Source organism: Columba livia, chromosome 9 (assembly GCF_036013475.1).
Source record: "Columba livia isolate bColLiv1 breed racing homer chromosome 9, bColLiv1.pat.W.v2, whole genome shotgun sequence".
NCBI lineage: Eukaryota > Metazoa > Chordata > Aves > Columbiformes > Columbidae > Columba > Columba livia.
The window spans coordinates 9026541-9051870 of record NC_088610.1 but is presented as its reverse complement, the minus strand read 5'-3'; the positions used below and the strand labels follow the sequence as shown (position 1 = coordinate 9051870).

General features: G+C 38.8%; 1 protein-coding gene across 1 annotated transcript; it reads right to left on the bottom strand.

Annotated features, from left to right (window-relative positions):
• Positions 1-677: 677 nt before the first annotated feature.
• On the bottom strand, positions 678-23089 carry MCCC1 (methylcrotonyl-CoA carboxylase subunit 1). The gene is made up of 19 exons (XM_065073780.1): positions 22979-23089; positions 21697-21743; positions 20429-20568; positions 19904-19999; positions 19616-19737; positions 18476-18623; positions 17538-17659; positions 16273-16384; positions 15893-15974; positions 14976-15103; positions 13079-13262; positions 12469-12578; positions 10909-11125; positions 9719-9805; positions 9096-9145; positions 6715-6852; positions 5580-5687; positions 3780-3851; positions 678-2251 (listed from the first exon to the last, which is right to left on the bottom strand). Exons 1-19 carry the CDS (start codon positions 23035-23037, stop codon positions 2132-2134), a joined length of 2142 nt encoding a protein of 713 aa, XP_064929852.1. The 5' UTR covers positions 23038-23089; the 3' UTR covers positions 678-2131.
• Positions 23090-25330: the final 2241 nt, after the last annotated feature.

Below are 25330 nucleotides of genomic sequence, written 5' to 3'. Positions count from 1 at the left end.
ACAATCTACCTTTAATAATCCTCCGCACATCTCTAAGTTGAATTAAGTCACATTGCAGTAAAACAATTTGCATGTGTGAATTCTGACATTGACTTCAGCGAGAGCACTTATTTTGCAATTAAAAAAAAAAAAATCACTATTTGAAAAATCAATCTCAGTGGAAACCTATAGAGAAAAAACCCTAACAGCTTATTTTCAGTAGTGAGGGAAAATTAAAGCTTGTAAATTATTTGTCTCCTTTCATTCCCAAGGGAAACACTTTATTGGCTTCTAAGCAACATGTTCTTGTTTCACTGGCTGAAGCAAGCAGTGCAGGCTCAGTGGACAGAGAGCCTCATGGTGTGAGCTTTATTGTTTTGCTACAGATTCAGTGCAGCAAAGAAGGTCTAGAAACACAGCAATGTCACATAGAAAGGAAAAAACAAATGCCAAGCTGCAGTGTTTCTTCGTGACTGAGTCCACGTTTCTGCACGTAGATTCAATTTTTAAATAAAACCAGTCACTAAACTTACCTGCAGTGAAATCCATTATGAGTGTCTGGATTGATGCCTCCTAAATGTGATCTGCAGATTGTGGTCTGTCAGATATCAGATGATGACACACGAACAGCTCCTTAAAAGCCTCACGCATAAACATAAACAACCAAGGAAAGACCAAAATGAAGAAAAATAACAACATTCAAAGTGAAGCTTAATTTTTATTTAGCAGTACATAAAAATCACTGTGGCGATATCCTACAGGGTGATCACTGAAGTGGAATTTCTTGTTAGGTGGCCATTGGATTACAAAGAAATCTGAAAAGTATTACAGTTTGCTTTTAATATACAGACCATCCAGAGCCATTACTTTTTTGTCTGCACTGCGGGCAAGGCTGCACAGTTACAGAATCCCATCAGAATTCCCTGTGACATTGTGGATCGATTCAGAAATTAGATTTCAGATAAGTAAAATAATCCATTTGCAGAGATGTAACTACAAATTTGGGATCACTGCAACATCTGCGTTTGTTCCTTTCTGCAGTATAAACCATGCTATCATCTTAAACTAGTGTATCAAAAGTTCATATGACAAGCAGAACTTCACCTTAACTAAAAAGTGAAGAGATTTGGCAAGTTTGCAACAACTAAAATATATCTTTTTTTTTTTTCCCTTTTCCTGCTTCTCTGAGGTGCTTTTTAAATAAGTTAAAATAAATTTATGGCAAATGAACAGTATCCTGCATCAGAGAAATATTTTCTTTGCATATCAAAAAACTACCAATTTTCCCTTCTATTATTCCTAGTCACATTTCATGTTGTTGTAAAGAATTTGGTATACTTCATCTCAGCCAATAAGTAATATATTAGAATATGAACAATATAGGAAAAGTAATAAGGATTTTGAAGTCAGTATTTTATTTGGCACAACAGTATTAAATAAGCTGATCATCCTTCTGCACTACAATTTCATGTTTATAGATCAAATTGTATTTTTGGAAAGCAGTTACATTCCACCTTTGAGTATAGCTATGTATTTTAAAAATGCTTTGTATCATATATTTCAAAGAATATTAAAATAATTGTTGAAAAGCAAATTTTCATTATTCTTTGAGGTAAATGGGAAAAAAGATGCAACAAAAATGACTGAGAGGGATCCTGGGTTAAGGAACAATCCTGAATGCCCTATTCAGGCAAAAGCATAAGCCACAAACTGGGATTTTGCCAGAGAAATGAACTCACAGAGTAACTGTCACCTTTCAGATTTCCTTCAAATCAATGCTCTCACATCTCAGGAGAAAAAAAGGCATCTGTGAATGCAAAAGTAGGAGCCTACCTGTCTGTAACATACAGTCCTTTCTAACCTTTCCCACCCTTAGGAGTTCCACATCTTTTTCCAGTCTAACGCCTCCTCACAGGCAAACGTAACAACTGAACAACAATCATGTAGGTCCGTGAGTTACATATACAATTACAGTATAACAATATCCAAATTTCAGCAAAGTCAGTATAATTTACAGTCAGAATATGTAGGAACTGCAGAGGAAACCAATTCCTCAATCCATTATACAAAACAGTTTGAAAATATGAAGAAATCTTCTCCGGAGAGAAAAATTAACAAAGTAGAAAAAAATAAAATGCACCTTCCTTGAATTTTATTTTGACTCATCCTCTTCATCCACAAATTCAACTAGTGGAGCGTCTCTACTGGCCTGGGCACCTTCCTGGAAATTAACCTTTTTTATCACTCCTGCCTTTGGAGCCCTTATGGTGTGCTGCACAGAAACACATCAACAGGCTATCAGTAGAGTGGTTTGCTTTGGTTCCCACCCCCCCAGCAAATGCTAGTATATGCTAATATTTCTCTTCTGGTGCAATTAGAACAGAACACAATGAATGACTTCCGCTGACACGTATATTTATTTTAAACCTTCTTTTAAAATATTATCCTAGTCATTTTGCAAGTTTTATTTTCTCATCAATATGTATTTTGATAAGTATACCTGGGACAAAAAAGCTATATAATGCTATAATTTGAAGTATAAAGAGCTAAATGTTATTTTACTTCACTAATACTATTTGTTATTATAATAAATACCGAGCAGAAATAATACAGTTTTAGTCCAAATTGTTAATCATATAGCAGATTTATCCCCTTAAGAGGAAGCTGCAGATTCACTGAAGATATTTTTGTTCACTGGCCAGGAAGAGTTTTTATTGAGCAGATATTTGGCAACATCCAGATGAAATACAAATACAGCTACTAATGACAGTAAAGGAATAACATATTTACATTACATACTAATCCTCAAATTGCTCTACGTGCTATTGTGTCAGGTTAGTTTTCCATTGTAGCTTTGTTTGTTGGTAATTTTCTACACAGGGTTAATCTAATATCAAAGTGTTTAATATCAGATATTAAATCCTCACATCTAAGCAAGAATTTGTTTAAATAATAATTTGCTTTTTTATATCTCAATAGCATTGAAAAAAAGAACTACTTAGATAACGTCAGACTGAGATATCAGCTGGGGAGGCAGAAACATTTAGCATCCAATCGCAAATAATTTTAGTGCACACATGTCGTATTTCACGTAACTTTAGTGTCATTTACAAAAGGGCACAATAAGTGAAAGGCAAATTTTCTCAACAACATTAATTCTGCTGACACAATCTGGTTTAAAATAAACTAATAGTCCAAACTAAACCGGTTCAGGCTACAAAGCTGTAGTTCAAGCAATGTGAGCCATGGTCGAGCAATGTGACAGGATATAATGGCCAAAATACTAGTCCACTGAACGCCACACGGATAATTACAGAGAACATTTAGTGTACTCTCGGTAAAACTTTATGGAAGTAATAATAAAAATACTATAAACAAAAAGAAATATCCTGGGCATATTTATAAAGTGACTATTAGCTGAATTTCTGCCTGAAGTAGCTGCAGGCTTTCCATAGGCTTATATCCTGACAGTCACAAGAGAGATACTGAGTTTTCTGCTAGAAAAATGAAAGAATTACAGGCTTTTGGGGAGGGGAGACAGGGACAGACAAATCTAACCAAACGAATATTAAAACATCTGCAGAATACTATGGATTATATAATCATCATTGGTTATTAAAATAAGAGCAAATATAATCCTCTAAAATGTAGTGAGACACGCTTGTTCTACAGCATATAAAGTGATGCTGACATCTGCGAGCTATAATCTGCATCATACTTCAATAATGCAATCAAAAACGATTAAATTATGAACAGGTTTTTATTTTCTCAGTAATTAAAACCTTTTATACGTCACTCACCTCCATTTTCATAGCTATCATAACCATCAGAGGGTCTCCGATCTGAACTTTATCCCCTGCTTTAACAAACACCTACAATTCAAGAGAAAATTGGAAACAAATAAAAATCACATGTCTGTACCATTAAAAACCAGCAGGTGGATCTTGGCGAGCACAACCCACTGACTGACGGTGGCTTTGCAAAACCAGCCTCACAGTATCTTTGTTATTGTTGAATTGGGTATCTGAGTTCTCCACATAATACTCAAGGGGGTCAGAGGATCAGTAACAGCTAACGGGATGACCAGGAAGCCATTTATTTATCTAACAAGCAGCATTAGAAGAGACAATACATGTTCTACCCTTTCTGTGCTTAAATAGAAAGTCCAGAACCTCTTCCTGGAGCCAGTCACTAAAGCTGTTTTCAAAACAAAATCCAGAAAGATTGCAGGAGACACCTGGCTTTTCCACAATAACTCTGATTTAGAGTGTTCACTCGGTATGTCAGAGATCCACATTCAGTGCACTCTACCCTGTGAAGGGCTTCATGCCTTTTATTGTTTGCAGAATGATCACAGTATCACAGTATGTTTGGGATTGGAAGAGACCTCAAAAGATCATCTAGTCCAATCCCCCTGCTGGAGCAGGAACACCTGGGTGAGGTCGCACAGGAACATGTCCAGGCGGGTTTTGAATGTCTCCAGGGAAGGAGACTCCACAACCTCCCAGGGCAGCCTGTTCCAGTGTCTGTCACCCTCACTGAGAAGAAGTTTTTTCTCAAATTTAAGCGGAACCTCTTGTGTTCCAGCTTGATCCCATTACCCCTTATCCTATCATTGTTTGCCACCGAGAAGAGCCTGGCTCCATCCTCATGGCACTCACCCTTTATATATTTATAAACATTAATGAGGTCCCCCCTCAGTCTCCTCTTCTCCAAGCTAAAGAGACCCAGCTCCCTCAGCCTTTCTTCATAAGGGAGGTGCTCCACTCCCTTCATCATCTTCGTTGCCCTACGCTGGACCCTCTCCAGCAGTTCCCTGTCCTTCTTGAACTGAGGGGCCCAGAACTGGACACAATATTCCAGATGTGGTCTCACCAGGGCGGAGTAGAGGGGAAGGAGAACCTCTCTCGATCTACTAGCCCCTCCCCTTCTAATACACCCCAGGATGCCATTGGCCTTCCTGGCCACAAGGGCACAGTGCTGGCTCATGGTCATCCTGTTGTCCACCAGGACCCCCAGGTCCCTTTCCCCTACCCTGCTCTCTAATATGTAATTTCCCCACCTATAAACTACTACTACTAAACTCTCCTGGAAATCTCTTTTGTTTTGAAACTTTTCCACCATACAGGAAAATACACAAGACTTAATGAGAAAAAGAAAAAGAAACAAAAATGGAAACAGAATCAGTCAAACACACAGTTTAACAAAAAAGGCATTTCCAAATATTTAATTTTTTTTGCAAGTCCATCTATCATCTTGTCCTTTCGGTCAGATGAAATGGATCAAAAAGCCTGTATCACTGCAGGGAACTTTGACTTAGAAAGTAATTAAGAAAAAATTACTCAAGCGGTAAGATTAGTTAAATATTCAGATCTTCCAGAGCTCTCAAAAGAGAAGACGAGAAGCCTGAAAAAACCCTTGAGTGGCTGCTAAAAAGTCCGAATAAATAGAGCTTTTTCCAACTGGGAAAAGTCACCCAGGACTGACACTCTGGCCCTGATTCTTTCATGGCAGTACAGGAAAAAAAAGCACCATTTCTGGAAGAGTGAACTTGGATATGTATCGGATAATTAATTTCCTATCTGTATTATTATAATTACCTTCTCAACTGTGCCTGTCATGGGCGCTACGGCACCACTTTGCATTCCCACCGAACTCACTGCAGACAAGTACTTGGGTACGGGAAGGCCAATCTGAGCGCTGCCTTCCTACAGAAGTAAAATCAATGACATCTGAGTTAACAACATAAAATAACAGCACTAGTACACGTGCTGACACACAGGGAAAAAACAGATCCAGCTTCAGGCAAACCAGCCAACTGGTTAAGGTGCCAGTTGACTGGGGCCAGAGCATCAAGAAGGCTGTGGGTGCGTTTAATAGTTCGCCAATGCCCAAATACTTAAAAGCCACACCTGCTGCTGCTGAGGATCAGCAAGGAAGGAATGACCCCTGTGAAAAAGAGACTCCATACAGACCTTTGTCCCAAACCCACACCTTCCCTGTTCACACAGCAACAGCACAGAAGGTTTTACAAAATGAGTAAAGGCTGTCTGCACAAGGAGTAGGCAGATTGCTACAAGACAGACATTGGCATCTTCATTGCCAAGCATTGTCAATGTTTCTTAATTCACAAAGTGTTTCTTAATTCACAATGAAATTTTAATGAAAAATTCTTACCATTACTGAAAATCCCCTAATTCCTCAGACTTGCTACTCAGTTTCCCAAAGGCTCATTCTCCCCGGTATCCTACCCATGCCCTAAAATTCCTGTGACTTCTTTGAGATCTTCACCTCACACTCCACTCTGGTACCACAGATTATTTTTTTTATCATTTAATATTAAAAATTAAACACACTGAAATAAAAAAAATCAGTTACAAGCACTTTCAAATAATTGTCAGTTTAAAATAACTGCTACTGTTCTACAACAAACTTGGGATATTTGACCATTTCAATATTTTGTGTTCTCCCCTCCCAAACCATCATTTGCAACTCTGATTCATCTGAATTTATTTTATAACCTTTCTAACAGCAATGGATGTTCTCACTCACTGACCATAAGCAACTAACTTCTAATTACAGCTGTAAATCAAACAAGTATCAAAACATTATGGGCCAATGTAACAAGTTGAAATGATGACTCCCTTTGACATTCTATTGAAATTTATATTGTTTATTTACATGGATTAAAACTCTGAAATTTTATACTTGTGATAATAAAGAAAGGAACCTTACCGGAAAGAAGAGATAAATGGTGTTGTCCAAAATGACCAATTTGGACTTACACACTGTTCCATTCACTGAAGACCTCAAGTAAACTGAATCACCTTCATTGAAGATCTCTCCAGAAATCAGGTACATTTTATCTTGAATCTGAAAGTCAAATGCTTTTATAAGGACAAAACCTACCCCTTCACGAACAATAAACCAAAAGTTAGTGTTTGCAGTATACACTCATAACCTGTGACTCTTCATAGATAATTCTGGAATTAAAAATATTTTTTAAAAAATCTTATGTATCCTTTATTTGACAATTAACAGAATGAATTCTGTATCCACTGCAATCAGCTCACAAGATCAGCTGATGTGCTCTCTGAGGACAGTTTTTATCACAAACTATGCAATAGCACTCAGCAAAATACAAAGGTATACTATTTCTCAGGAAAAAAACAAATGAATAAATAAACAAACAGAATATTCTGTTTAGTGATGCTACTAGAATCTGGTATTTTTAATTTGTCCCCACATCTTGGCTTCCTTCAAACAGACAAAATCCATACTGTTCACTTCACATGACAAGTTTCCACAAAAGACAGGTAACTTCCTCACTTTTGGAAGCTTATAATACAAAAACCACAATATATTCAAGTAAACCTACAAAGGAGCAGAGGAGAGCAGTAACAGGGACAGTCTCAATCAGACACCAAGAGTGCAACAAAAAGACCAAATGGAAAGTTCATTTATTTGTAGGTAACCCTTCCACCTATGTCAGTGGAAACCACATCTCTGCCACAACTTCAGAATATAAAAGACAGTATGAATATGAACATAAGTTCATTACATTTAACTGATCTGTTTAGCTGTGAGGAAAGAATCAGAGACTTGCTGATCTTTCTGCATGTTATAAGATAAAATTCAGTCTTCATTTACAGAGTCACATACTTTTTTCCCCACTGACTGAAGACCTTATAACATGCATTGAAAGGATACTGCTGATCTGATGCTGATCCCTTGAGGGAAGAAAAACCTTTTGCTTGATCACTATCTAGAGCAGGGGCACAAATGAGGGCAACACTGGGAATGTTTGCCAGTTCCATGGCCCAGCAACCTGCTCTGGCTGACCCGCCTCAGGATGGGTTTGGTAGCACTGCAGAGGCACCATCTCCCTCATCATCAGCTCCCCATTGTGCTTCTCCATCCCTTATCTCCAGCTTCGCTCCACTTCCATCTCAAGCCCCATCTCCCTCTTCCCTGGGAGTCAACATTCTCCCCATTGCAATTCCCTCCCCAAAAAGTTTCACTCTTCATTCCTTTCAGCCTTTTTTTATTTTTTGCTGACATTACTTGTATGAGATAAGCCTGAAGCGTAAAAGCTCTCCTGCATTACATATGTAATCAATACACTCAAAATAACCTGGGTATTACTTAGGGGATGTGGGTTATCTCAATGTTCATATCAGTAGAAGTAAGGGTTTGAGTAACCCGACATGTGGTTATACACACAAAAGCATAATATTTTTCTCACTATTTTTCTAGCACACTCATCTCTATGCAGTCTAAGCAGTTCAGAAATACTGAATATTCTGGATATTGGAAACAAGAAGCTTAACTATAGAGAGACCGCATTCTCAAGCATGCAATCCTTCTGCGTGCCACATTGGATAGAAAATCCATTCGACTCAAGGTGACGCAAAAAAAGCTATTCAACACTGCCAAACACAACCCCATAAGCCACACAATTAGAGACCATCACACATGCACACACAAAATTATCAATGTTTAAAGAGTTGTATCTCATAGGATCTCTCTCCATAGCGTAGACAGAGAAAGAAGCCAATGCTATGGGGCATCATTCAATTATTTAACCAAAAGATTTACTACTCTCATCACTCCTCAGTCTCATTTGGTAATCACTTTTTTTATTGTGAAGGTGGAAATTGGAAAAGTGTTATCTTACAGACAAAGCTCTAGAAAGCTTTTATTTATCCCACAGGAGATCCATCTCATGCACAGAATAAAGCAGGAGTCCTGCAGAAAAAAGTCTTTTTAAATGCAGATTTAAATGTAACTTTCAATGTTTTAGACAAATTTAAGGAAGAGAAAGATAAAGAGTAAGATCTTTAAAAACTTGAAAAACAAATGCTTTTCTTAGCATTAGTTTTCAAAAGCATTTCAGTAGCTCTTCCATGCCAATCCAGCATCTAGCAAAAATGATTTCGGGCCAAAATAATAGTCTACAACAACGGCTGCAAGCAAACCAAAACCAGAATCCTGTATCAATAATTATGAAGCAACTTTAATAACAGTTAATACTGAGAGAAGCCTACAGGAAACTCAGAAACTACAGGAAACTTCTTCTTTTATCTAATGAAATATCTGAAAAAAAGGACTTGTACCTGCATATTGTATGACCCTTCTTGATTGTAACTTACAGCCACATCCACAACTGTGCAATAAAACAAAATAAGTGTATGTGAGTAGATTCAATTATAGCATCTGAAGAATAATGACACATAAATAATATTTAGCCTTTCTTGATAAAAAAAAAGACTTACCAATACTAAGAAAAGAACAGGTGTTTTCAAATTAGCTTAGTACACACTGCAGATTTCATATTGAATTCTAGACAATTTGTTTTTCAAAAATGAACACCTCATATTATGACCTGAAATCTATATTAAGTTATCTGGACAGAAACCAGATTTTTCACAGGGAAAAGTACTGAGCATTTTCACACCAGAGTGAAGCAAAAAAAAAGTCAATGGCACTGAGGTCTTAAAAATCTCAACCTTACTCATTTAAATGATGTACATTAGTAGCATCATTTGAATTTGGTTTATATCCCCTCAAGATTTAACAGTGTAGATTAACCATACAACTCTGTAAATTTCCAGATTAAACTGCATTAAAATCATACTGCTTCTAATTGCTGTTTCTTTGCCTGAATTTTCAAGCACCAGTCAAAATAAGTAGCTATAAAACATCTCCTCTCCCTTCACACACTTTTTTATTAACTTACCGCTTTCCCCATCCAGCAGAGACAGTTTTCTAGTATAACACATATTTATTCTTCTACCAGTGCTGGATGCAAATGGTGAGAATTTATCTAAAACACAAAATACACAGATACGTTACTTTCATTCCACCTTGACAGAACACAATACCTAGAACTTACACCATAACAATCAATGTCCCACTATTACTACCATCATCTTTATCTGCTTATATTGCACATAAAAAACGGGGAATCACCGTAATAGATAGTTACTAGTGACACCCCTCATTCAAGCTTCAGCACTGAATAACTGAGCCTGTGTAACCTACAGAAAACATGACACTAACCATAGCACTCACTAAGAAGAGGGATATTGACTGTTGGCCACAAACACACCCTTGAACAGGACAAGAGAGCACGTGAATTAAACTGCAACGCAGCAGATTCAGATTAACCTTCAACTGAAAATTCCAACTGTAAGAGAAGTCAAACATGGCAGCAAACTGCCTGGGAAGATTGTGGGGTGTTTCTGTTACTTGGTGGTTTTGAGAAAGGATCAGATTTACACCTATCAGACACTGAGTGACCAGTTCATTATCTCTCGCGGCAAGGGAATAGTGTATAGGAATCTTTCCAGTCCCACTCTCCCGTGTTTCCAGGATTAAGTGGAAGACTATATAAAATTAACAAGGTTGTTGGCAGCATATATTAGATTTATATGAAGATTTCATTAAAAGCAATTGCATGTCCCAGTGGTATAGCCATTAACAGTGTCAGAATTCCGGAATGTTCAGCTCCTGGAGGGCTGTTCATTCCATTAAACCCCACTGCCTCTCCCAGCCTTAGCAGAGGCAAACTCCACCTCTGAAGACCTTGGGCCAGCTGTAGGGATAATAGTGACTGATACTCACTGTTCATGCCTGTAATCAGTGTCACTGTGTGCTCTTTATGAATCCCAAGATCTTCCAGACAGTGCCCATCTGAAGTGCTGTGGGAAGTAGTCTGAACCTTACAGTGGTGATATAATCAATATCTGCCCCTTAACAAAAGTGATATCTGTTCTGTGCATAAATATCTGACAGATGACAGAATGCAGAACCCTGAGCAGATACAAAGTAAGGCAAAAAGGGAGCGTGCAAATTAAATAATTGCACATGAGCTCACAGCACTGTCTCATCCAATAAAATAAATCAAAACAAAAGAATGATCCTTACCATTTGACTGATCTCTAAAAGCATCTGTTAGCATTTTCTCTTTCAGTATGAGTCCTAGAGCTGCCTGACACAGAACTTCAGGTGGGGTTGCCTTTTTGGTTGGAAACAGTTCATCGTGGTGCTGAGGAATGAAATTAGTGTGCACAATTCCAGCCTCAAACTGGGGGTGTCCTGACAGGCTCAGTAAGAAATCAATATTAGTGCTTAATCCTACAATCTGCAAAGAAAAAGAAGCACATTGCCAAATTGAAGTTATGAATAAATATACATCTTTCTGCTCAATTTGTGCATAGATAGGTGAATCTTTCTTCAGACGGCGCCATCGAAACATAAAGGTTACCAATAAAATGTAATTAATTCAAGTGGTGTGTTTCATTACCAATGAAACCATTTGTTGCAAAAAGAAAAACAAACAAACAAAAAGTAGCCTTCTCAAAAGCACTCTGTTTTCAGAACTCGGCCTTTGTCCACTGTTAAATCAAAGAAAGTTTCCCAGCAATAGTAATGGGAGGTAATTTAGGAAAAAACAAACACCACACAACACAAACAAACAAACAAAAAAACCCAAAACCACCAAAAACTACTGTTTTGAAAATTCATGTTCTGAATATTTAAAATAACATTCCTAATATGAAAAGTGCCTCTTATTAAAAAGGAGTTATAATAGTTCCAGATAGTCTGTATTTGATCTTTCAATAGTAACAAATGAGAATGGTGACTTTATAAATTTACTAGATACTATTCGTTTTCTGCAGTGCAAAATACCTATGCAGACAACAGGAAAACACAACTAATTATTTTATCTAAATCAGTGAAACTGGTAAATATATTGTGCTGTCAGCACTTATTGACAGAATTACTAAGAAAATTCTGAAAAAAAACCACAAGGGAATTATTTTCTCCCTTTCACTCGCAACAATTTTCATTTCTAGCCAAAATAATAGTGGGCCAAACTTTTTCAGTACCTCAGTCACATTTATGTTTCTGATTTAAAAGTTTAAATTAATTCTATACGAATAATATTGTCTCACCTCAAGTCAAACCTTAGATATACAAATGTAACACCTGTAGTTTATATAGGAGAAAAAGGGACCACTTCTTCAATACAACGGACAGCATAAAAAAATACTCCATTATTTCTTTACCACATGGTTCAACAAAGTAATTCCTTTTATAAATTAGAAATTACAAGTAAACACCATCTAACACAAACTCCACCTACAAATTCCTTTAAGTTTGAGAAAGCTCACGCTACAATTAAAACCATTGTTGTTTGGCCTTCCTCTTCTACAAAGTCCCAGCTGCATCATCCAGCTGAAGGTATCGCAAACTTAAAAAACCTGTGTGTAAAACTGGACTTCACGCTTATCTCTCCTCAATCCTCCAATGAAAACAGTTTGCAAATTGGGAAAAAATACAGGCTCTGCAAACAAATAACAAATCCAAAACAGCAGCAGCAATGCAGGCTCCCTCTTAGAAACCACTTCTGTTTCACTGCAGTATTTTATCCCTATTTTGCTAGCTCAAGATCTGAAATCATACTGGATTCCTTCTACTTACATTATATTGACGCAAACTGTATCGCAACTTTCTCAGTGCTGCTTGACGATCCTCAGCCCAAACAACCAGCTTTGCAATCATCGGATCATAATGAACAGAAACCTCATCACCTAAAATATATTTAAAAAATGCTGTAACACTAAACCAAGTTATTTCTGAAAGCTGGTAATGCATAGTACTGCACCCATACGGCACTAAACACTGACACAATTGACGGCCACATTTCTCCGTGTCCTTAAAGAACATTAATTATGTAACCTGGCATTTCAAGCCCAAGGACAACTTCCATACAGACTTTTGTAGGGGTAACATTACTCAAGTTCAGTTTTCTTTGTTGCAATCAGAATGCAGGACTGATAAACTGTGATGAGAATAAAACCAGCATGATCCAATGGACAATATTTGGATACAGGTAAATAAAGAGGTAAAGAAAATATTCAGCGATTGACCCAAAGTACTTGGAAAACCACAAGGAAGAATAATTCTGTGGAGATTTGTCTTTATAACTAGACCCTGTCAGATAAACTTATTTAGGCCAAAGAGGGAAACACTTACAAAGAAAAGCTTTTGATGTAAATATTTCTGATTACATCCCTGCCTTCAGTTTTACCTTGTTGGACTCCAGTTTCTATTCTGGTGAAACGATCAGGCGGTGGGGTGGATAAGTGCAACAATGGCCCAGCCCCTGGCATAAAGTTATTATTAGGGTCTTCAGCGTATATTCTGGCTTCAAATGCATGGCCCCGGAGCAGAATCTCTTCCTGCATTAGGGGAATCTTCTCTCCTGCTGCAACCTGAAAATAATAGTTATTTTTCTTTAGTGCAGGATTAATATTCTGGAGTCCCAAAGTATGAAATATTAAATATCTTTCCTCTAAACATGAACAACTAGAAAGTAGATTTTAAAAAAGCACAAGGAGAAAAACGTGGTAGGTCATAAAAGGCTAATTCTGAAGTTACGCCTTTGTTTTCTCTGGGAATCATCAGTCAAAGGACTTTAAATCATTATTGTGTAAACTGATCTCCTAATATTTCACACAACTAAAACATAATGGAACTTCTTTTTTTTCTTCTGCTTGTGTCAAAAATAATTAAATGTTTAAGTTAAAGCCTGGTCAACCAAGACAACATTTTTTTAGAGAAAAATTGCTCCAAAAGCAGATGATAAAATGGATTACAAGCAGCCAGCACTACTGGCCTGGGCTGTTGAGTCTTCCACGTAATGTGGGACTTGCACATTTAAGGGAATGTTTCTATAGGTGGATTTCTAACAATTTGAGAACCTTTAACAGGGAAGGAAACATCATTTAATTACTCAAAGGAATTCACATTACAAATACACGAATACCAACAAACACCAGCAACACACCAGTTTGACACTGGAAAACCAGGGCTTTTAGGGACAAAATAATAAAAGCAGCCTGCTGTAGTTAAGCAGAGCAGACCCTTCACCTGGAAGTAACACAATATCCATCTACATGGGAAAATACAAGTTCCTATTAAAAAAATTATAGCAACATTTCATCTTGTTTTGAAGCGTCAGGAGTTTTCCACACTATGTCTTCTGTGCCCAAACTACAGATTTCAGCAGAGACAGCAGAATGTAATTTAGTCTTTAAAGAAACAGCACTATACAGATTCACAAAAGTAATCTCTCCAAGAACTAAGGGACATTTGTTACCTATTGGCTGATTAAGCCACACAGTAAGACAACTGAAATCTTTCTGCCTTCTCTCTTTCTTCCAGTGTTGTTTGATCCCTGCTCCAACTCAGCACTCAATGTTCAATTTCTATTCGCAGATGAGGAAGACAAAAGTTTCTCCTTTTTGCATCAGCATCTGCTATTTTATTTTTCTGGTTACACAAACACTCCCCCACGCTATCTACTTCAGCTCAATGTGTGCTGCTGTCCTCACTGCTGGATTTCTCTAACAAGAACTGGTTTTCATTTGCAATTCGCCAAAGTCCAAAACTCCTTGTTATCACTACATGTGAGTAATCTCCCTGCAAATTGGGCGTGTGAGGAAATTGCCTGTTTCCAGTCCACACTATACAATTATTTTAGAATGTGACTATACTGGTATAACACCAGACACATATTTTTGTGAAGAGTTTTCCTCCTACGGCCTGATGCAAGAATGATTTTTGGGCCAGAGATACATTTGAACTCGAGTTTTAAAAAATTTTAAGCATGGTAAGGGAAAGATCAGGACCCTACTCCTCCCAATTTCCACATTCTCTATAGCCTCTCTAAAGTGCTTTAAAAAACCCATTTTTTTTCTCTATACAACTAGAAGAATACTTTGTTGGAATTCAGAGCATCTACACAATGCTCTACGATCAAATACAGTAATACAAGATGTTCCTTTGGAGCAAGGGAAACTCTACCCCATTAGTTGAACAGGAGATGAGGATCTGAAAACCCATCTGGTGTCTCATAATAAATACCAAAGAGTACTATTCACCAGACAAGAGGAACTCTACACATAAAATCCATTAACACTTACCCTAAGCTGCCATTCCACCAAGTCTGTTCCAGTGATCATCTCTGTAACTGGGTGCTCTACTTGCAGTCTGGTATTCATCTCCATGAAGTAAAAATTATGTTGGGAGTCCATAATAAATTCCACTGTTCCTGAAGCATTTAATAAAAGGGCACTTCAACAAAACAAGACTTCTTCAGAATGGGCACCTAAGATACTTAATTCACTTATGCTAGGACAAGACTACTATTTCTAAATCAGATACACTAAATTTCATTAAATCCTATACAAATTATCTTAAAGGGTCACGCAATTGAAGTCTGAAAACAGAAGGGCTGTTTCCTTGCACATTTACATACCCTGTGCTGTTTATCAGCCACTCTACAGTAAGAGCTGCATTTGGTAAAAAGTGCATCAAGACTCTTTAAACTATTGTGTATATGTATAGAGTGTGTAATTATGTTTTAAAAATAAGTACCCAAAGCAAGCAGTGAGAAAAGAAAGTCACAAATAGTTTTAGCAGGTTCTTTTTGATTTGGGAAACAGTGTGGGCTTCATAGCGAGTTGTGTTTTTCTTTTAAAGGCTTTACCGTTTCAATATATTGTTCTTTGTATGCTGAAATTATTTTTCCCTTGCTCCGCTCAAAATTAACAACATTCATAATGCTCACTTTCCAACAACAATCTAGTTTCCTCAATTATCTGCTCTGAAATTTTTTCTTTCTATTTCCAGCTGCCACCAGTCTTGAGCTCAGCCCAGGTATGCTAATTCAAATTTGTAACTACATCAGAATTAACTATGTGATGACTTTCTGAAACCTTAAAAGAATTGGGGGATGTGTGACTTATTCTAAAACAATCACACACCACTTGCCTTGAGGCTTGAAGTCTTGCTAAGTTAAAAGCACATCTCTGCAGCAGCCATTCCTCCACAGGCTTACCTGCTCCCACGTAATTCACTGCTTTAGCTGCTTTGACAGCAGCTTCTCCAAGTCTCTTTCGAACTTCAGGATTAATTCCTGGCTGTTAATAACACAAAAGATAATAAGTTATTGTGAGTGTTGGTGATATTAAATCTACTATGCACGAATATTTGGTGGTATTTAGCAACTGTACCGAAATCCTTATCAACATTATGCTTGAAATTTGCATAATTATTTTTCTAAGAATCATTTTCCTAAAAAAGTAATTTTTTTCAATTAGAACAGGTATTGAGAATTACAAATAAATTATTATCTGCTAAATAAATTCAACAGGGATTAGCAATTACTTCAAAAATATGTCGGTTCATAAAAAAATATTATGAGAACTTTCTGCTCACCCCTGGTGCCTCTTCAATGATCTTCTGATGTCTCCTTTGCACACTGCAGTCTCTTTCAAACAGATAGACTGCGTTGCCATGCTGGTCACCAAACACTTGGACTTCAACATGCCTGTTCCATAATAATAGATGTTTCAATGTATTTCAGTAAAGCCCCAATCCTGTGACTGACTTCACCCAAACAGACTCTGAACTTGTACGCAATCCTGTACATGTCAGTAGGACTTCTTCTAGGTTCAAATGTCTGACCTCAAATAGACAAAACTAGAAAAGAAGCTGCTATTATGCAGGATTTCAACTGGTTTGGACTTCCTCAGTCCCCTAAATGAATGATCTTTAATAAATGACCTTTAGATTCTAAATGCAGTGAAACCTCAAAGGTCATAAGATAAGCAAGATACATATCTAGAGGCTGCTGCCTCTTTATTAATTCTTTTCTTATAATAAAAATAAAACCATTTCACTATTATTTGATAACAATTATTTCCCTCTGAATTTTCTGTGTAGCAATTCACAAGGGGCAGCAGCCCTGGCTCAGGAATCACACTATATTTTTCAACATGCCCTTTCAGAGGACAACTATTAGGTGGCAGAACTTCGTTCTATGTATAAAACTAACAAAAACGTGTAATCATTCTGATAATCCTCTGATGCTGGCAAAAGAAATTCCCCAATAATTTCATTAGATAGTTCTCATGCCCACTTGGCAGCATAAGCAGGCCTTCGGTTCCTTTAGACTAAATGCTTTCTTTATAGTGATGCTTCAAGAAAAACAGATGTAAAGTTCAAGAGTATCAAATAGAACTCTGAGTTCTTTATAAAAAAAATAAACTAGCTCAGTTTCACAGGTCAGGCATGAGCTAAAGACTGCAACTTCTGTTTGAAATATCACACTAGAGAAAGATCAAATAACCAGTTTAAGACAGCTGATGGCAGCAGAAACACCACAACCGTCTGACTCAGGTCTGAAGTTTAACTATTATAAAGGGATTTTTTTTCCTAGATGTAAATCAAATTTGGAAAGGTCACTCGAGAAGGAATATCAATGTCTTTAAATGTCCCTGCTGTGTCTCCGAAACAGTGGTAATTTAATTCTTATCATTCAAAACAAAGTCATTACAAGAAATTCAATACATTATAAACAATTTTTACTAAATTAACACCTGCCGTAGTGCAAATAAAACATACAAGACCAATTTTCATCCTACCTGTAAAACAGCTATGTTAATGTAAGAGTGGAATATGTTAGAGTGTACATTTCTCACCTTGGATTATCTACAAATTTCTCAATTAGCATTGCATCATCATTGAAAGACTTCTTTGCTTCTCTCCTGGCTGATTCGAGCTGGTCCAGAAACTCCTTTTCTGAGTGAGCAATTCTCATGCCCTAAAATACAGAAAAAAGTATATCTAAATTTCTAAAAATATGATATGCATAAAAATCCTCGCTGCACGCAAACAGCAATGAATTAGTTTAATGATAACACTTTCCCCTTCTTTCTTAAACTCTAGCAAAATTGTTTATCAACTCCCAGTAAGATAATCCCAGCAAGTCCCATTGCAAGTGCCATAAAAAGTGTAAAACCTAGATATTACCATTCCATTGATGGGGTGAGTACAAATTTCTATTTTATTCTTAAATACCATAGAAATTTTCCAAGGTTGGCAAAGAAAAACTGATTTCACTAAAAACCAAATATAGCTATTTTTGAAATAATTGTAATTCTCTATCATGTCATTTTTATAGAAATTTATTTCAGACTAAAATCAGATTAAACAGGAAATTCATGGTACATTAAAATGTGTCTGGACAGCAAATATTTTAATAGTGCTCTAATCACTTATAACACAACATTTTAAACTGTTAGGAAAAAAAAGAGAGAACACAAGCTGTGACAAAGTAACGATTTACAGTCATCTAATTTCACACAAACAGATCCACAGAACTTTTCTGTTTATCTGAATTACTGGAGATCCACTGAAATAAACAAAACCCTTCCATTTCATATCAGCTACTTATATTGCTCCTGACTGCACAACAAAAGGAAATGGGATTTCATAGTGCCAGACTGGACGTGAATAATACATTTTAACAAAAAGTAGTTTTCCAGTTCATTTTTAAAGATTTCTTTCAGAATATTCAGTTACGGACACCGAGACACGACAACTTGACAGCACAGAATGAACAGATTGGCTCTTTTACCTTTCCTCCACCCCCACGAACAGCTTTAATCATCACTGGATATCCTATTCTCTTGGCATGTTCCTTCAGACACTCATCTGATTGATCTTCTCCATGATAACCTTCAACAACAGGAACGCCAGCAGCAGACATTATAGCTTTGGAAGTGCTTTGACAAAACAGTTTTACGTTTAGAATTAAAACAGCTATTTTTTTTTCCTTTTACTTTAATCTCCAAACCTGTATATGTTCCCAATATTATTTCTCCTCACAAAAGTAGTTCCACTGACCTCAAAGGGACTATTTGCATTACATGCAATTGGACTGTAGTTAATCAAATGCTTTGAACAGGGATTTTTTTTCCTCCAAGGCACACAAAAGCAGCAGTTTCAGGCTCACTGTTCTTTCCTATCTTTTGACTCATGTTACAGAGGTCAAAACCTCACATTTTCAAACTACAACACTGTGTCCTGTCAAAACTGTATTTAAAGTCGTACAAAGGCACAACTCTTTTCATGATACAGGCTGGCTTCACACCACACATAAAACATTCAAGTGTAACAATAACTTCAAATAGACATATGAAACTAGTTAAATTCGATAATGTCCTCTCACATCAGGAAGTAAGAAAGAAGTATTTCTCTGAAATTAATATTACATAGTTCATGTGCTAGTAATAACCTTATTTCCATATTCTCGATTTATACTCCATACCCTGGAAACATTTCTTTGATCTAAGTAACTAAGAATATGATCCTCTGTGATGAACAAAACTTATCACTCCATTTTATATGAGCCGCAATAACTCCTGATGATATGGTGGGTGTTTTCTACCATGCTTTTGACCAATATACATGACATCCAATCTGACTGCTAAACCTTTACCTATATAACACTGCAATGCCCCAAATCTGGAAAACTAGGATCAATTAGGTATTTAATGACCAAAATCCTAAAAACTGAACAATCTTGATTGTTTCTAACTCTGTAGTAATCCCACATCTCTTACCCTGAAGCTTATCCCTTTGAAGAAAGCCATAAAAACAAAAGAGAAAGAACTGATAGAATAAAACAATTACGGAGCGACCGGTCATTTGTTAACAGAATTAGCTTTGCCAAACTGTAAACTGCATAACCAAGTAACAAATCAGAAACAGATACCTCTTAATACCCATATCTCTGATAGCAGATGAAGGCGGACCTATGAAGATGATTCCCTCTTGCTTGCACAACTCTGCAAACTCTGTGTTTTCTGAGAGGAAACCATAACCTGGATGAATAGCCTAAAATAGAATAACATTACCAGCCTATTTTTATATCAGTTTAGCTTAGAAAACCCTGAAACTTCAGTAGAGTGCTAAAGAAACACAAGATGGAAACACCATGGGTAAAAATAAAGAACTAAAGAGCATGGAAGTAAAGGAAGATTTAAAGTCATTATTTCCTTACTTGTGCTGCTGAGACTTTTGCCACCTGCATTATTTTCTGCATGGCCAGGTAACTCTGCTGGGAAGGTGCTGGACCAATGCAATATGCTTCATCTGCCTGTTGTAGAAAAAAATACATATAACACAGACCGTTTAGTGAATAATAAAAGCAAGCTTAACTCAATTTCTGCACTCATATTGCTTATCAGACTGCGAGCATGCAACAGTTTAAATCACTGCCTCTCTTCCTGGGGAGACTCAACTGGGTGAAACAAATTCTGACTTTCTTCCCAAAAATCAGAGTCCATTCTCTAACCTCCAGTGGCTACTCCGGAGTTAGAGCCAAACCTCAATGCACTTCCTGAAAATTGTTCAGCTGCCGAGACAGAGACTTGGCAAACTCCTCATGGATTCAAGGAAAACCTGGAAATAACTCTACAGAGGTGAAAATCAGTTGCTTTAGCACACACATCTACTTTCACACTGAACTTATGAATGAGAAACGCTGTTGTGAATGAGCGTTAATCATGAATTTAATATACTTCACCATTGCTACATGCATGGAATTCCTGTCTGCTTCACTGTAAACGGCTACAGACTTCACGCCCATTTTCTTCGCTGTTCGCATCACTCTGCATGCAATTTCTCCTCGGTTTGCGATAAGAATCTTCCTTATGTTGTGACCTCCTGTTTAAAGGGATGAAGCACAGTAAGCAATTTTTAAAAGAAATCCTTCAAAACCTTCCTGAAAATAAAGCAATTCTAAAATTCAGATTTCTCTTCCATCATTTATAGTGTTTATGCATTTTTTCCAATAATGAAAAAACACATGCTTCACCCAAAGCATTTCCATGCTGGTCTTGGAATTTTTTCCTTACAATACTTATGCTGAAATATGTTCAATTTAAGACTTTTTTTTTCTTTCTACAGTTCAAGAAATACATTCTAACCCTAAAACAGCAAACCTGATGCTCATATATTTACTGTGTACTTTTTGCACCAACTGGGAAATGATTAACGCCTGTTCGCCTCCCCAGCACAAGTGATTCACAATTTGAGGGGCATTATTCCCCATTGATACATAGTGACAAAGACATAACAAGGTACGAGGATTTGGGTGGGGAGGAGGATGTTTGTGGTGGTTTTATTGTGTTTGTTTTGTTTTTAAACAGCAATTTACAAGCATCTAGCTTCTATTGAGCCTCATGACAACAGCTTAACACACGATACAAGGCCAGCACAGCCAGAGACCTCACAGGCAGAACTAAATAGCTTAAAACTAACTAATAAAACTAAAATGTATCTCTGAATTCTGTAACTTGTCTTTTTAGACAACGTGATAACAGGGAAAGCTTAAATCAGTTTGCTAAATATTTTTTACTTTCCTTCATATATTGTTTAAATACCGTTACGCCTAAAAAATAGTTCTCACAGACTCTGCAATGTTTGTCTCAGAAAAGGACTCAGAGGACAACACCACAAAAATAAACAGTTTTCATTGAGTACACCTAAATATGACAAATAATATTACTCAAAATGTTGGTTACACATTAAAGATTATTTCTGTTAGGTAAGCTATAGACTACCGTTTTCAAGAACCATACAAATATTGAATATTTACTTTAAAAAACCTACCATTTTTAAACAACTAATGACGTAAAACTAACTGTAAAACCATCCACATTACAAAAGCAATAACTGTGGGGTTGTCATACGCAGGGACAGGAGTTGGACTCGATGATCCTTGTGGGTCCCTTACAACTGAGCACATCCCCTGATTCTAAAATCAGTAGCTAAAGAAGTTAGATTTCCTACCTATCGTTGAGGCCCATTTCACAAATCTTTGCACTTGGTTCCATTGCCTGTAGAATTATAAACACACAGAAGTGTTAAAGAAGTACATGAAGAAGCGGCAACTAAGATACTGTTATTTTCAAGTGGCAGAAGGACTAACGTGGCTGTGAAGCTTTTGATACAACTACTTATACAGAACATATTTGAGTACAACAAGGCAGGTTAAGCAAACTTAACCAGATCTCTCATTAAAAGGGTTTTCATTTAGACATAACAGAAAGAAGAAACTGTCCCTTCGCTTTTTTTTTTTAAGCAGAATTCCAATTGAAATAGTCAACATAAGTTGGTTTTTAAAAAAAAAAATCTAGCCAACAGAATGGGCAACATCTTGTGTTTATTACAAAGATGTCAATTGAAGTATTCAGGAAAAAAAACAGGAACAATCACAAACCAGAAATGGTTAAAAAAGGACACAGAAGTTGTTTATATAAGGTGCAAGCGAGAGGAATGTGAAAGATAGCAAGAAAGAAGAGCTACGAAGAATTTTGGAGTATAAGTTAGACCTCAAACTAAAGTACTGAAGAAATCAGATAGAGAAGGCTAAGTGGCTGGAAGAAACCGTAAAAGTAAGCTCTTGGAACTGCTCTAATTAACATATAAACCAATTTTGGAATCTCAGATCAAGTCCAGCAATTTTTAAACAATGTCGGGCAAGAGGACAGGAGACCTCCTGGACACCACACAACCAGCAGCTCAGTTTTAATAAAGAGAGGGGGAATCGGGGCATTTCCTGAACTCCTGATAAATAACCAGCTGCCAGGGCGAGCATCTCCTGCCCAGGACACCACACAGGGGAGGCCACAGCGGCTCCTCAGCCCTGCTCACCAAACCCAGCACCCAGGACAGTCTCATGGAGTCTGTACCAACTGCTAAAACGATGCTTGAAGCTCTAGTTGGGGATTTTTGCTCTTTCTTTCCCCAGAGGAGCTCGGGGTAACCGAATCCCTCATACACACGGCACCGAGCAGCGGCTCCCGCGCTGCTCCCGAGGGCAGGGCCCCTTTCCCCTTCCCGCTCCCCCGGGCAGCCCGGCTCCAGGCTCGGCCTTGGGCAGCCTCCCCCGCGCCAGGCCCGGCAGCCGCCGCCAGTTCCCCCCCGGGCGCGGCCGCTGCCGCCTCCTCCACCGCCGTTAACGGCAGCGACAGCGCGCACCGCCCCGGCGGGGAAGGCGGCGACGGGCGCGTTGGACGCCCCGGGCAAAGCGCGGGGCCCGGCGCGCCGTGTGCCGCCTCCCCGCACTCACCGCCGCCGCAGCGCCCAGAAGCAGCAACCACCCCGCTCGGCCGCCAGCACCAGCGCCATGTTGGGGAGCGCGGGGGGCGGCGGGACGGGGGTGTGTGCGCCGGGCCGGCCGGCACTGGCTGCCTCGGCGGGGCGGGGAGAGGCGGGGAGGAGCCGCGGGGCGGGGACGGAGCGCTCGGCGGGCTGGTGGTTACCGCCACGGGGGTCCGAGAGGCGGTTGTGTGTTCGGTCCTGAGCGATCTGGGAGGCGGGGAGAAATGGCTGCCTGGCGGGCAGCGCCGGGAGGACGCGCAGGGGCTGGATGACACCGAGAAACTGGGCAATGAAACGGCAGATCAAATAAAATTCATATAAATGTGAAGTGATGCACGCTGCAGGACTCCCAGCTTCATTTATAAAAGCACAGAGAGGCGTGTTCCTTCAGAAATTGCATCCCGGGTTGTAACAAAGCAGCGACGTGAACCGTGGGGGTGGCTGCGGCGGGCACGGGGCTCCCCGGGCACCGACACCTCCCTGTGCCCGGCGCTGCCCCCAGCTCAGAACCGGCTGTGAGGGGGGGAGGTTCGGATGGTTGTGGGACCAGCACATCCCGCTCTCCGTGAACAGAAAAGAAGCCCAGCCGGTGCGGCTGCCGCGGCCCCGCAGGTCGGTGCTCAGCCCGTGGGCTCCCGAGGGGCGGCCCATGGGGACCTGCGCCTTTGCACAGGCCTCATCTGGCCGGTTTTGTTTTCCGTGTCGAGCTGGATCTCTTAACACAGAGAGATTCACAGTGTGAATCACGCAGGTCACCTCGTTTGTCTCAGTCACGCAGATTTACTGAACCGAGGTTAACAATAGCGTTCGGATAAACTGATCCTGATAGACTGCAATAGAGCATTTCCAAAGGAGTATGTCACATGAACATGATTTTAATATTAACTATATAGAGAAATAAAACAAAACAGTGGCACTTAGTCAAAACAGATATTTAGAGCTGCCGTTTCCATAGCAACCATGCTTTTCCACCTGAGGAATACACACGCTATCATTTGTCAGGGTGGCAGTGTTACCGCTGCAGGAAGCAATCATCTTGCCAAAGTAATAGGCCCAGGCAGGAACTCTCAGCAAAGCATATTTTATTAACGATTTTGCAAGACAGGGTGTTCTACCTAAAGGCAGGCACACGGAATAGGGCAAAAAGCCCCTGCTTATATCTACCCCAAATCCCAGCTGCAAATTCCCTCCCCTGTTCCCCACTGGTTGGTACTGCAGGGTTTGCAGACTACCCGATGCCTGCCTCAGTTTATCTGTCTCATTCATCTAATTCTAACAATCCCCTCTCCTTATTGAGTTATTTAAAGTATGGATTCCTGGCTTTTTGGTTACCCTTCCCCCAGCTTAACTTTTTAAATACAGTAATCAGTTTGCATTCCGGGATTAGTTCAAAGAGACTTTGTTTTACATTAAGGATTCACAGTCTGATATCTCTCAGTCCTTCCCCCTGCTGGGGTCAGGCGCCAGGTCTCCAGTTTTGTAAAAACGACGTTCCTCCTTCAATGGCTCCTTACACCATGTCTTACACGTTCTCCATACTCTGAAGCATTAACACAGTTTCTTACATAAAGGGCATTCTTGATATGCAGGCAACCTCTGCTTGTTCTGCTGCTGCTGTTTGTCATTGGGCACAGTGACTTGTCACAGCAGGGACTGAGAGGCGGTGGCAGGCTGAACAGGCTCCAGATCAGCCTGGGGAAATTGTGTGGTCCCTTGAGCCGGACTGCAAGAGATGGCAGGTTCAGCACTTGCTCTGAATATGAGGTTTTAAATGCTGAGTTATTAAGTGAAGCTACAACTTTTCCATAACTCATTAACTTAGTTCTTCTCCAACATCATGTGCCGGCCACATAGCTCCTCCTTTTGTCTTTTAAAATCCAGATTTTAAAAAATTTCAGTGTGTTAATTTGTCTCTAAACACAAGATGGCAGCATTTTTTGTAGTTTGTCATTGACCATGGGGAAAACCAAAGGCATTTTACAATACGTAGAACAGAGGTGGTGGAGGAGTTTATACTTTGAAGAGTAGAACTAATGGAAGATGCAAACTCATTTATATTGCAAATCTGCTCTTGCTGACGGCATCCTGCAAGCATGGCTTTTAGGGCTGGCAAAGTGAAACACATCACCACATTGTAAATACGGGTGTTTGAAAGTGCAATGGAGAAAAATGGAAATGCAGAAAATAATCATTTTCTCACTAACACCGGTATGCTTAATGCACATAGACAGAGGCACTGTGATGAATGGAGTGATATACTGAGTAGGTTGGACTGGCAATGTTTTAAATTTTATTCTGGAAGCTTGGCATATTTTGAAAG

What these genes read in the sequence shown, in the direction of transcription:
- MCCC1 (XM_065073780.1), bottom strand. Translation starts at nt 23,037, where the DNA reads ATGGCGCTGGTGCTGGCGGCCGAGCGGGGTGGTTGCTGCTTCTGGGCG. An exon ending in ATTCCATGCATGTAGCAATG is followed by an intron (nt 20,000 to 20,428) that starts GTGAAGTATATT and finishes TTTCTACAACAG; the next exon opens with GCAGATGAAGCATATTGCAT. An exon ending in AAGGGTCATACAATATGCAG is followed by an intron (nt 6,853 to 9,095) that starts GTACAAGTCCTT and finishes TTTGACTTTCAG; the next exon opens with ATTCAAGATAAAATGTACCT.